The sequence below is a fragment of the Oncorhynchus clarkii genome, chromosome 20, assembly GCF_045791955.1.
Source record: "Oncorhynchus clarkii lewisi isolate Uvic-CL-2024 chromosome 20, UVic_Ocla_1.0, whole genome shotgun sequence".
NCBI classification, from domain to species: domain Eukaryota; kingdom Metazoa; phylum Chordata; class Actinopteri; order Salmoniformes; family Salmonidae; genus Oncorhynchus; species Oncorhynchus clarkii.
In genome coordinates, this window is record NC_092166.1 from 61740288 (window position 1) to 61754465 (window position 14178).

The 14178-nt window shown below is 44.2% G+C and overlaps 1 protein-coding gene across 3 annotated transcripts in view; it reads left to right on the forward strand.

The window, feature by feature from the left end:
• The first annotated feature begins 276 nt into the window (after positions 1-276).
• LOC139376657 (protein shisa-6-like) overlaps positions 277-14178 on the forward strand; it is a 70392-nt gene continuing 56490 nt past the window's right edge. For all 3 annotated transcript variants that reach the window (XM_071119482.1, XM_071119483.1, XM_071119484.1), the window contains exons 1-4: positions 277-316; positions 823-1745; positions 5479-5639; positions 12057-12158. In XM_071119482.1, the coding sequence (XP_070975583.1) occupies positions 1213-1745; positions 5479-5639; positions 12057-12158 (796 nt within the window). In that variant the 5' untranslated portion in view covers positions 277-316; positions 823-1212. The remainder of the gene's footprint in view (positions 317-822; positions 1746-5478; positions 5640-12056; positions 12159-14178) is intronic.

Sequence of the window (14178 nt, forward strand, 5' to 3'; positions counted from 1 at the left end):
TGTTTCTGGCTATGTTGTGACTATGGTAGCTAGTCACAGTAATATTGCCGCTTATTTCTCGTTTTTCAAGCAAAGGTCTTTAGGGAGTATGAGAGCACAGATGGTTGCTTCGCCTAGCTGAGTTCTGCCAGAAGCAAACCGAACCTATGGATGTGGACGCCTTGAGAGGGAGACGAAGGAAGGGAGGGAGGAGAAAAAAAGAGAGACGGGGAGGGAGGGGAGAAGGGGAAAGTGGTCTCTTGCTGAGCTCTGATATTCTATTCACTCTCTCCGCGCCAGACAGAGAGCAAGCAAGTCAACGGCAATCTTGATAGAGGTAGGTTTTATCACCAAAACTTTAACTTTGACCTATTGCTTGTGCCTCAGCTTCATATGCAGATATCTACATTACATTGCGTTGTGTTGTGCTTTTTCCTGTAAGGTAAAATGAAATACCTTACTTTTAAGCAGTCTAATATATTGAAATAGGCTATTCGTTGGCGATATTTTACAGAGTAAAAACAAATATTTGGCTGCAATTAAAACAGTTTTGTACATATTGGTTCTACTCTGTTAGAATTGTATGCATTTGGATATTTCCAGTTGCAACGTCTGTGCATTGAAAGGGATTTAAACAAGCACGTATTCTCTGCATGCAGCCAATATGATAAGCCCAGAAGCCCTGAATGTCAAATACTTCACGAAAGGTTGTGACAAAAAAAAACGTTTATCGGAATAAATGAGTGTTTTCCATCGCGTGGCTGAATAGTTGGTAGACTTAAATGCGCCACCCTTGACGTGCGGATAATGGCTAATTAAGCGTTTTGCTTGTTTCCTCTACAGCGCAACTTTCACCACAGCAAGATGTGCGCACAAACCCTACTGTTAAAAGACAGCTCGACCTAAGGCGCGCCATAGAAATCAGGACATTGGACAGCGACACCCGGCCGATTTCAGAACCTCCAACCCGGCGGAAAGCACAGAGTCCCCGGTTCTCGACTCTCCTATCAGAGCGCAATGGGTTGCAGAAGCTCTGCTATTAATGATACACTTAACTCACTCTTCTACCCAGTATGGTAACAGTATCGATACTGAGGGGACCAACGCGAGTGGCGGATGCCAGGGTTGCGACAGCCTTGACAGACTAAGAGCCCTATCACATTCACTATAAGTACCAAGTCAGAAAAGAACACAAGCGTCGCGTCAGAAGTGAATTGACAGGTTAGACACACCATGGGGATACGGCACCTTTTGCTGCTCCTCATATACCTGGATCCCCTGAGCGTTTTCTGCGCCGCCACGGGAGGCAAGAAAGTGAAGACGGAGACCAAGAGGACTCCCAAGGCAAAAGAAGCCAACATCACCGCGGCGGTCCCCACCGCTGCGCCGCAGAAGAACACGACCAAGGACTACGATATGTGCACGGGTTACTACGATGTGAGCGGACAATTTGATAGAGAGTTTGCTTGTAACAACACGGTTCACCGCTACTGCTGCGGGTCCTGCTTCCTGCGGTTCTGCTGCCAGGAAAAAGAAAAACGAGTGGATCAGTCAAGTTGTAAAAACTATAACACGCCGGACTGGGTGAAAACGCCCCCCCCGTCGCCAGCCTCGACGGGACAGCCTTTTGACCCGAGCATGGACCAGACGAACACTGCGGTGTACATCACCTGTGGGATCATAGCATTTATTTTAGTGGTGGGAGTTTCGGCTAAAGTTGCCTACGACAAAGCCACAGAGCCACCTCAGGAAATGAATATCCATAGGTAAGTCAGAATGACTGAATTAATGAACGCCTGCTTGGGTGCAAAGCCCGCTCGTATGTGTGCCGCAACGTGATCTGGTCTATAATGTCTTGAGACAAAAATGTCAATGTCGTTAAACATATTATTCTGTAATGAAATCATGTTCGCATGCAGTATAAAATATATTATGGATTATCAATCTGTCAATTGAAATCTTCAATTTTCCGTATAACATGGCCGAGCTAATATGGGGCGTATCCACAACCCCCAGTTGTCTAAGCCAGTATACCAAGAGGTCTAACCCTTGAACTAAGAACACTAACCGCACCTGGAACAGTTGTACAGTAGACTGACTATATTACTCCATGGCAATTAAGGGTCAGCGGTCATAGTTCAGCCTACTGTGAGGTGTCACGTGTCAGTTGTTATATCTGACATGAATGGGTCCCATTCTATGTGTATGAATTGTGGCTGTTCTCATACTTTTCAAACGTTAACTTTAGATGTGATTTAGATGTGCTTAAGATTAGATTTGTGCCCAATAGAAATTAATGGTAAATTATGTATTGTGTCATTTTGGAGTCACTTTTATTGTAAATAAGAATATAATATGTTTATAAACACTTCTACATTCATGTGGATTCTACTATGATAACGGATAATACTTAATTACCATTCCTTTATAATAATTGCCATTCATTTCTATTGGGCACTAAAGAGTTTGAAACACAACCCAAACGAACAGGAAACACATTTTGTCGAGTCACAAGCTTGATGTAGTCATTGCATTCTAGGAATATGGGACCAAATACTACATTTTGGACTACTTTCTTTATTTTGACCCATACCTTTTTAAGAAAAACCAAATCTGTTTCTCTGGGGGATTGTATTAGTATAAAATATTAAAATGTCCCAATTTTTTGGAGCACACAATATAGCTCAGTATTTGAATATTTGTTTTAAACAGTCATTGCTCATGTTTGTAGAGTCAATCATTTCAGACCCCACTATATATGGCTCTGGTTCTGCTTGCTCCATATGTAGCACCCCTAAACGTTCTATAAAGAACTCCTTTGTAGGGTTCTTTGATCCGAACCCCAGCCATGGGAAACACTGCAAACCTACGGAGGCTGCAAACAGTAAGCTCTGTCACTCAGGCAATAAGCATTCAACCAATCCATAATTGAACAACAAATGATTTGCGATTGTTGCAAAAGTTGCTTAAATGACCGAAAGAAAACACACATTGCATACACTGTTAACCTTCTGGATACAATACATATGCTATGTGATATTGGCACAATGTGGTTGAAAGTTATCTATTTATATATTGATACTTCATTATATGTAGCTTTTGATTAAACCCAATAGGGGTACTTTTCTATTGGAGTTTGGATGTTAGGGGTGGATTTGGTAAGATGAAAAAAGAGTAGCTCTATCTCTTTCACAAGATGTGTTTTTAATTCATGTCAATTTACCAACATTTCTGAAAATGGATATATTGCATTTTGGAATGCTCTTTTATATGAAAAAATATCGGACTTTTAACCAGGTCCTGCCAATACAGTCTGACACTGCTTATAAAAATGACCCTATCACCCACTCATAGTTCAAATGGTGCATATTTTTTCCCAAATTATATTCTATTGGATTATACAGAATTGAGGTTAAATGCCGGAATGCCATTAATACAGTAGTGTACACATGAAAGCCGAAAAAAAATTGCAGAGGTGTTCAAAGCGAAACATCTAAATGATTTGGATAGGCAGACTTGTTGGCTGGCAAATCAGGTGTGTGGGTGAGGGAATGATCCTACTGATCCTACTGATGCATATTTGATGTATCTTTTGAGCACGTTTCATTGCAGGTGTTGTGATGAATCTGGTTTCTGCATCATAAACCCAATGTAATAATACAGAGAGCACTGATGATGCATCATCCCTTAAAATGGAAACGGATAAATCCAGACAGAAATGTGTCTATGCACATTTCCCTCGTAAAAATACTCGTAAAATGTCAAGGCCGGGCCTCCCGGGTGGCGCAGTGGTTAAGGGTGCTGTACTGCAGCGCCAGCTGTGCCACCAGAGACCCTGGGTTCGCGCCCAGCCTCTGTTGCAACCGGCCGCGACCGGGAGGTCCGTGGGGCGACGCACAATTGGCCTAGCGTCGTCCGGGTTAGGGAGGGTTTGGCCGGTAGGGATATCCTTGTCTCATCGCGCACCAGCGACTCCTGTGGCGGGTTGGGCGCAGTGCACGCTAACCAAGTTGGCCAGGTGCACAGTGTTTCCTCCGGCGCATTGGTGCGGCTGGCTTCCGGGTTGGATGCGCACTGTGTTAAGAAGCGGCTTGGTTGGGTTGTGTATCGGAGGACGCATGACATTCAGCCTTCGTCTCTCCCCAGCCCGTATGGGAGTTGTAGCAATGAGACAAGATAGTAGCTACTAAAACAATAGGATACCACGAAATTGGGGAGAAAAAAGGGGTAAAATGTAATAAATAAATAAAAATGTCAAGGCCTTTGTCAAGTCAAACCAGTTTGTTATCAGTTGACTGTTATAGACAATAACATTTTAAATATAACTTCTATTCAAGCCCCCCCCCCCACTTCCATACCACCTATCATACCAAGACTTTCTCGGTGGTGGTGGTGTGTGGATTCTCAGCCTGCAGTGGTGAACTGACAAGGGTTAATCAGCATTATGTTGGAGATTTCCACCAAGTAGCTGTTTGTAGTTATGTGTGTAAGCTTCCGTGTGTCTTCTCGGCTGTTTCCCGGCTACCTTTGGGCTTTGCCACATTACAGTTACCACAGACGAGTGGACAACACATGTTGGAGAGAAGACATCGATGAGCGACCGCTGACAAACATTGTACTCTCCCTCTATGACGCATGGTCCTTTCATACATGCATGACTCAACCCAGGACTAAGCTAGAGACAGTGAATAATGTATCACGTTAAGGTCAAAGTTATCATTATAATGGGCTCCCGAGTGGCGCAGCGGTCTGAGGCACTGCATCTCAGTGCAAGAGGCGTCACTGCAGTCCCTGGTATGAATCCAGGCTGCATCACATCCGCTGTGATTGGGAGTCCCATAGAGTGGCAGACAATCGGCCCAGCATCGGCCGTCATTGTAACTAATCATTTTTTCTTAACTGACTTGCCAAGTTAAGTAAAGGTTCAATTTCAAAATAATAATAATAATAATAATTGCTTAACACATCTGCACAACAGCACATCCAATGTTAAAGTACCTAACTGAAAAACACAGGTGTGAAATAACTAAAAAACAGGAACAATATTTATAGAGCAGCAAAGGTTATGCTGTAGAGATATTTGTCATGCACAAGGCTTGGAGCAACCGCAGCAATGCAAACATCATTTGATTTCCTCCTCTTCCCAAGTGCTGGCAGAAAAAAATGGAATATTGTTGTTATTTTCTTTCACGAGGCTGTTGAGTTTTTCTATTCCCTCTCTTCCCTCTCCTCCTCGTCCCCGAGGGTACCATACCTCCATACGCACCTGGCGTCGGCCTGAAAAACACTACCATTCAACCTAATTAGAACGGCTTCTCATAAACACAACTCTGTGTCTGTTTCTTCTGTTTTATTAATGGTTCTCTGTAACCTTACAGTGCCAAGAACACTCACTCACCTTGGAGTTTAGTGTAGCTGCTTGGAGAAGTTAGCTAAATAGTAGTAACAGTAACAGTTGGTGCCCAAAATATTCAAAGTTCTCTCTCTGTGTGTCCCCAGGGCCCTTGCAGACATCCTGAGGCAGCAGGGGCCCATTCCCATATCTCAGTACGACTGTGAGAACTTTGCAGCGATGAACGGCTCTCCCAAAGACAACACTCCTCAACAAACCTCCTCCAAGAACCACTACACCCCTGTCCACCAGTCCAAGTCCAACCACGGTACGTTACCTTTATAGTATGGTACATATATTCTACTGTTTTGGGTACATATCATCAAAGACACATTTGGTGAAGTGGTATGAGAATACTGTGTGAATGTGTTGGTGCATCATCATTATCCTTCATGACTTTGACCTGCTTAATCACCTGCATGAGACTGTTACTGAATTTATATGTGTCAGTGGTCTCTCATTCTTTGTGTACGAGTGCACACATTGTGTGTCTACGGCATGCTGCGCTCCCTGTCAATGGTGTAATCTCCTGTGTTAACATCCCATAATCATCCGATTTGTGCAAGAGTGGGAACAAGAGGGAGAGAGAGAAAGAAAGAGAGGGATAGAGACAGTAGAGAGAGGAAGAGAGGGATAGAGACAGTAGAGAGAGGAAGAGAGGGATAGCGACAGTAGAGGGAGAAAGAGAGGGATAGAGACAGAGGGAGAGAGACAGTAGAAAGAGGAAGAGAGGGATAGAGACAGTAGAGAGAGGAAGAGAGGGATAGAGACAGTAGAGGCAGAAAGAGAGGGATAGAGACAGTAGAGAGAGGAAGAGAGGGATAGAGACAGAGGGAGAGAGACAGTAGAGAGAGGAAGAGAGGGAGCGAGACAGTAGAGAGAGGAAGAGAGGGATAGAGACTGTAGAGGGAGAAAGAGAGGGATAGAGACAGTAGAGAGAGGAAGAGAGGGATAGAGACAGTAGAGGGAGAAAGAGAGGGATAGAGACAGTAGAGGGAGAAAGAGAGGGATAGAGACAGTAGACAGAGGAAGAGAGGGATAGAGACAGTAGAGAAAGGAAGAAAGACAGACAGAGGCCCTGTTAGTGTAGATCATTGTGGCTGGTGAGGGAACAGGGCCGGGCCGTCTGTGGCAGGGTGGAAACGGTGGACGCTGAGTGGTTCAGCGGGTGAGTCAGCCAAGGATGACACCCTGAAACACAGACCGCAGCGAGACCGTGACCGCGTCGGCACGCATGGGAATGGGATTCAACCACACGGCTGGGAAGTGGGAACAGAACAACACTGACAGGGGGTGTACATCTCGGTTCTGGGATCTCTGAAGACATACAGTCCTGCAACCACAAACCTGTCTCATGTTTACTGTGAGTGTGAGGCAGGTCTGAGTTGAGCGAGAGGGAGAGAAAGACTAAAAGAGAAAGGTGTTTGAGAGATACACAGTAAGACAGAAAACGAGTGCAGAGAGGAAGAGACTGTGGCCGTATCCGAAAACCCATACTTCTGTACCTCAACACAACAAGAGAAAGGGAGGACAGACAGACAGACAGACAGACAGACAGACAGACAGACAGACAGACAGACAGACAGACAGACAGACAAAGACCTAAAAATCCACTCGCATGGACAAAAGACACGCAGAGACACACAGCAGGACAGACAATCAGATGTGCAGGCTAGACAAACAAGTGTGTCAGGTTTCGGACCAGCTCATTTAGGTTGCAGAGCATGGCGGGCCATGTCGTCCCCGGTCTGTCGACCCCGCCGGTCTGTCGACCCCAGTCTGCTCCCAGGCAGCGGCCCTGTCTGTCCCCCTGACTCACTGTATCAATCTGGTCCTAATGCCCACCGAGCCGTGCAAGGCACAGGGGGAAAGCACCCACCCAACTGGATGACCTTGTGGGAAGTCATACTCAGCGGAGGTCAAGCATCTCGCTCTCTCTGTGCCTTTCTGTCTGCCTGTCGGGTTGTGTCTCTGTCTGCCTGCCTTCCTGCACACAATCGTTGTTAGTGTTAGCAAGTGAACATAGCTCATTATGTAGGCTAGCTTATCCCATCCCAGCCCAGCTCGCCCTACACTGTGGACCAGGAAGTCCTGTGGTCTTGGACATGAAAGGCAGTGACAGGCAGAAGAGACTACATGGGTAATGTGTGGGTATAAATTGGGAGTTGCCATTCTAACGGGATCAGGATCGATGGTACAGCAGCACAGGGAGAGAGAGAGATATAAACCACTCACTCGCAGTGAAATTGCATATTCATGTGTGGCAAAATGCGACTCCAGTATAATACCGTACTGTTGTGCTCCTGACTAGAGGATTTCTTTCTATGAGAGATGTCCCCGCTGGGGATGACACAGTTAGATAGACAGAACATGGAGAACGGAGAGAAAGAAAGAAAGCGATTGAAAGAAAGACACAAATAAATGAATAAATGAAAGAAACCCTGCACACACCACACGCCGCAGCCTTCCAAGACGAGCCCCTCAGGTCTCTTAAATCAGAATGTCCCAGAGTCCTCGGTAACCAGGTATAGCTAAAGCCAAAGGTCTGGAGAAGCCTAAGAGGACCCTCTCCAACTGAGCCAAGAGATGAAATGACATCCCCCTCTGATCCTAAAATGGAATGCCGTGGTTTTCCACATCACAACAAGAAAACCCACTTTGCCCCCCCCAAAAAACAGATGATTTTCTTAGCATAGCTTTAGATGCATTCCTAAAAATGCAGGCCGGGTATGTCACAGGTATCCTTGGTAAATTGCTAGAAAACCTGTCCCGCCGTCCAGGGCATTTTTAAAAACAGATCCCGGAGCAAACTGTGCAGACAGCAGAATAGGATACCATGCTATTTCTATTGTCATCCACTCTGCTTGAGTTGTAAGCTTGGAAACCTGTTTTTAGGTCTGAGAGTTAACATCACACACCCTGCAGCCACAACAAGGAGAAGTCCTTGACAGTTGTTCAGTTTAGAGGGCTTGAGTGAATTTGACGTTAAACGTACTTCTGGGTTTGAAGTAAAGAAACTAAGCGAGAGAAAATGAATGAATCATTCTTTTTGGACCCATATAGCTCTCACGGGGAAAAACATTTACATTACACTGCAAACACAGATTTTGTTACTGTATGTTGGTTGTTGCTATAAAAAAAGTGAATTAAGTCCATAATGAATAGAGGAAGTTATGTTTATTGTAGTGTGCAGTATATCTGTTTATACTCCAGGATCCAGATCCTAACATCTTAGGGCCAGAGGTCCTATTTTTGACTCAACAACAACCACAGTTTCTCTGACATTCAAAGTCCAATGATGACTCTGTTGCACAAACAGCTAATGGTGACTATATACAGTGCCTTGCGAAAGTATTCGGCCCCCTTTTGCTGCGATTACAGCTGTAAGTCACTTGGGGTATGTCTCTATCAGTTTTGCACATCGAGAGACTGAATTGTTTTCCCATTCCTCCTTGCAAAACAGCTCGAGCTCAGTGAGGTTGGATGGAGAGCATTTGTGAACAGCAGTTTTCAGTTCTTTCCACAGATTCTCGATTAAATTCAGGTCTGGACTTTGACTTGGCCATTCTAACACCTGGATATGTTTATTTTTGAACCATTCCATTGTAGATTTTGCTTTATGTTTTGGATCATTGTCTTGTTGGAAGACAAATCTCCGTCCCAGTCTCAGGTCTTTTGCAGACTCCATCAGGTTTTCTTCCAGAATGGTCCTGTATTTGGCTCCATCCATCTTCCCATCAATTTTAACCATCTTCCCTGTCCCTGCTGAAGAAAAGCAGGCCCAAACCATGATGCTGCCACCACCATGTTTGACAGTGGGTATGGTGTGTTCAGGGTGATGAGCTGTGTTGCTTTTACGCCAAACATAACGTTTTGCATTGTTGCCAAAAAGTTCCATTTTGGTTTCATCTGACCAGAGCACCTTCTTCCACATGTTTGGTGTGTCTCCCAGGTGGCTTGTGGCAAACTTTAAACAACACTTTTTATGGATATCTTTAAGAAATGGCTTTCTTCTTGCCACTCTTCCATAAAGGCCAGATTTGTGCAATATACGACTGATTGTTGTCCTATGGACAGAGTCTCCCACCTCAGCTGTAGATCTCTGCAGTTCATCCAGAGTGATCATGGGCCTCTTGGCTGCATCTCTGATCAGTCTTCTCCTTGTATGAGCTGAAAGTTTAGAGGGACGGCCAGGTCTTGGTAGATTTGCAGTGGTCTGATACTCCTTCCATTTCAATATTATCGCTTGCACAGTGCTCCTTGGGATGTTTAAAGCTTGGGAAATCTTTTTGTATCCAAATCCGGCTTTAAACTTCTTCACAACAGTATCTCGGACCTGCCTGGTGTGTTCCTTGTTCTTCATGATGCTCTCTGCGCTTTTAAAGGACCTCTGAGACTATCATAGTGCAGGTGCATTTATACGGAGACTTGATTACACACAGGTGGATTGTATTTATCATCATTAGTCATTTAGGTCAACATTGGATCATTCAGAGATCCTCACTGAACTTCTGGAGAGAGTTTGCTGCACTGAAAGTAAAGGGGCTGAATAATTTTGCACGCCCAATTTTTCAGTTTTTGATTTGTTAAAAAAGTTTGAAATATCCAATAAATGTCGTTCCACTTAATGATTGTGTCCCATTTGTTGTTGATTCTTCACAAAAAAATACAGTTTTATATCTTTATGTTTGAAGCCTGAAATGTGGCAAAAGGTCGCAAAGTTCAAGGGGGCCGAATACTTTCGCAAGGCACTGTACAAATGACAACCATTTCATCTTCTCGCTTTTGACGTAACCTTTCCCACAGCCCTTTAGTGCTGTGTGTGTGTGTGTGTGTGTGTGTGTGTGTGTGTGTGTGTGTGTGTGTTTGGGTATTTGTGAGTCTGTGTGTGTATTTCTGCACGAGTATGGGTGTTAGTCTCACTCTCTGCATATGTGTGTGTTTGTGTGTGTCTATTGCCTCGGAGAGATTGGCAGCACAGCATGCATGAGTTTTGCCTGGATTACTAAACTATGATTTCATTAATTTAATTAAGATATAGTTCGCCGATTGGCACTTTTCATAATCAGATTCAGTCTGCACTTTTTTTCTCTCGACATTTTCTGTTTTTCTAATCTTCCAACAATTAATCCTAAAACTGCACGGCTATTACATCTCCTCACTGACCTCCCTCCCGCTCTCCCTCCCTGTGGGCTTGGTAATCATCTCCTCCATTTAAAGAGGGGTATTTCTATGCTGACTGTGTCAACATGGTTTGTATAAACCACCTCCTGTGTGCATGCGTGTTGTGTGTCAGAGCTTGCATGTGCTCATGCACATGTGTGTGTGTGTGTGTGTGGTTGTGCGTGCGTGCGTGCGTGGTCGTGTGTGTATGTGAGAGGTATGTGGGTGGCGGGGTAGGTGCGAGGGTGTAATTCCTTTTATGAAGACCTTTAAGTGTAGCATCGTACAGTTACTTCTTGTTAATTAGAAGCTATTTTGCATAATGACATCAAGCATTCACTACTGTGTTCTAGGTAACACAGTATTTAACCCATTGGTTTCGTGTGTTTCGTGTGCGATCAACAATTCTGACATGAAGAATAAGTATTGCACAGTACAGCATTGGTAGATTGGTTGTTACAAAGGCTGAGCGCTTACCGTGCATGGGAGGTTGAGAGAGAGAGAGAGAGAGAGAGAGAGAGAGAAGTACATACAGTACACGATACAGATGACGTGCATGCCACCATGTCCCCTACACAGTAGATAGGGAACTGACAACGCTGTAAAACCACTACACCATGTCAATTACCCCCGCCTGTCTCACTGTGGTAAAGCTTAATCGCTCTTGGAGTTGAATAACCTTGCCAGTCTCTCCGAGCTACACAACACCACATCTCTCCCTCTCATTCCATAATGAAATTATCTGATTATTAACATTCTTCTGCTATATAGAGCCGGGAACTCGAGAAGGTGCAACAAAAAGTTATCACGTGTCAAAGGTACCTCTCTATCTCCTACATCTGTCACATGCATAGGTGCATAGGTGCTCATTGGAGGTGAAAGTCACGTATCCTTTTATCAAGGACAATCAATTCATAATGCATAGCCTTTTCCGTGGCGGTGCTTCACGCTATCTCACTTTAATAAGTTGGGAAAATAATCAGGAGAAGGAGATTGGGATTGGGTTTGAACAGGTCCTTTGGATTCACAGGTTGTCATCTAGGGTCAGAAACATGGCCCAAACATGATAAAGGTTAGACAGGAAGGATCGGGTACGATATTGTGTGTGTGTGTGTGTGTGTGTGTGAGAGACTGCTCACAACACAATTACCATGGTAATAGAATGGGAGGATAATACAGGCGAGACGTACAGTAAGCCTAAGACATGATATCTGCAGCTATGGCAACCTCTGGTAAGTGAAGCATGATTGGGTTCACAGTGGTCTTTCCTATGGATTTTTATTAGCATGTTTATTTATTTATTTATTTAGACTAGTTTTCTTCCATTTTCTAGTTTAAAGAGAGAATGATCAAGGGGTTCTGATAGCAACAGTGATAGTGAGAATCAAAGTAATCAGAAGTGTCTGCTGTTCTTAGGTGATCAAAAAGAGAAACTTTGCAAGTAAGCAGTCTTTGGAAGCCTTCTCCTCGATGTCCCTATAGGTTTACACCAGGTTTCTGACTCTGTGATTGGCTCTTGCAGGTCTCCAATACGGGAAGGAGAGCATCCGCAGCAGTGGGGGTCACGACCTTCATACTTTCATCTCTTCCGGGTTCGTCACGTTGGGTCGCGGCCAGCCCAAAGGTACAGTACAACACTCTATACACTTTCTATATCTATATAACCCTTAATCTTATCGATCCAACTCTATCTAACCTCTGACCCTTATAAAGCTTATCCATATACCTCTATCCAACCCCTTATCCACCAATCACCATCCCTCCATACACTGACCAGACTCCTTCTGCTGAGTCAACAATGATACATACATCTCCTCTGCTTTCCTCTCTCATTCCCTCTTTACCTCTTTTCTCCCTGTGGCTGTGGCCGATATCTGCCCTTCCTAGTACTACATGCTGTGTACTAATGGCATTGAAAGTATGCAACATTTTTGAAATTTCACATGCGATAAAGCTTTCTATTTTCGCGTACCCAAAATGCTTACGGTTTAGAACGCAAGTACGGTCCCTCTCTCCTCTCTCTCTCACACACACACGCACGCACACATGTACTCACGCACACACACGCGCACACACACACAGTAACACAAGCATTTTGCTGCACTCGCTATAACATCCGCTAAACTGTGTACGTGACCAATAAACGCTGATTTGATTTTGATTTGACTCTCTTTCTCTCTCTCTTCACCCCGGACAGTTTCTCTCTCTAACCCAAAAGGCCTTGTGTTCTATTGGAACTACCCAGCCTCCCCCATACTGCGCACACAGTACCTCTGCCATGTTATATACATTATTATCGGTGTACATCTTTGTTTGGTGTCAAGACATTGGGGTAAAGGAAATAGAAAATGCACAGAAAAACAGCGATGTTGCCGTCTACCTGGCTTAGAGCGTGGGGTGGAAATCATGACCCAGCCATCTACATACACCCACGGAGGACACACACACACACACACACACATCTCCTCAAGATGGATGTCATTAGCTAGGCCCTGTGTTTCCCCGTGGGTTAAATACTGATTAGTATGCATCACTGTAGACTGTCCTGTTGTGATTCATTCTCCTCCATTTACCTTCCATTTAACACACACTAGGGATATGTCACTTCTAGAAGTTGCAATGTGTGTGTGTGTGTGTGAGAGACAGTGGCTATGTGCGCGTGGCTGAGTGTTTAGTTTAGTTGATTAGGATCCCCATTAGCTACTGCACATGCAGCAGCTACTCTTCCTGGGGTCCACATATAAAAAATTAATAGGCAACAACAACATCAGATATGACATTAAATAAAATACAAAAATACAAAATAAGAGTTATATATATATATATATACTAGTGTGTGTGTGTCCATCTCCTTCCACCCTTTTGTCTTGCTAAATGTATACTGTAGCTGATACACACATATTTCTATATACAGTGCTTTCGGAATGGATTCAGACCCCTTGACTTTTTCCACATTTTGTTTAGTTACAGCCTTATTCTAAAATTTAAAAAAAATTAAAAAAAGCTCAGCAATCTATACACAATACCCCATATTGACAAAGTGAAAACAAGATGTAAGTCATTTTTGCAAAACCCCCCCAAAAAAACAGAAATACCTTATTTACATAATTATTCAGAATTGTCTGTAGAGCTCCGAGACAGGATTGTGTCGAGGCACAGATCTGGGGAAGTGTACCAAAAACTGTCTGCAGCATTGAAGATCCCCAAGAACACAGTGGCCTCCATAATACTTAAATGGAAGAAGTTTGGAAGCACGGCCAAACTGAGCAATCTGGGGAGAAGGGCTTTGGTCAGGGAGGTGACCAAGAACCCGATGGTCACTCTGACAGAGCTCCAGAGTTCCTCTGTGGAAATGGGAGAACCTTCCAGAAGGACAACTATCTCTGCAACACTCCTCAGTAAAAGACACATGACAGCTCGCTTGGAGTTTGCCAAAGCCACATAAAGAATCTCAGATCATGAGTAACAAGATTCTGTGGTCTGATGATACCAAGATCGAACTCTTTGGCCTGAATGCCAAGCGTCACGTCTGGAGGAAACCTGGCAACAACCCTATGGTGAAGCATGGTGGTGGCAGCTAAGATCAAGAATTTGTTTAGCGGCAGGGACCAGGAGACTAGTCAGGATCGAGGCAAAGATGAAAG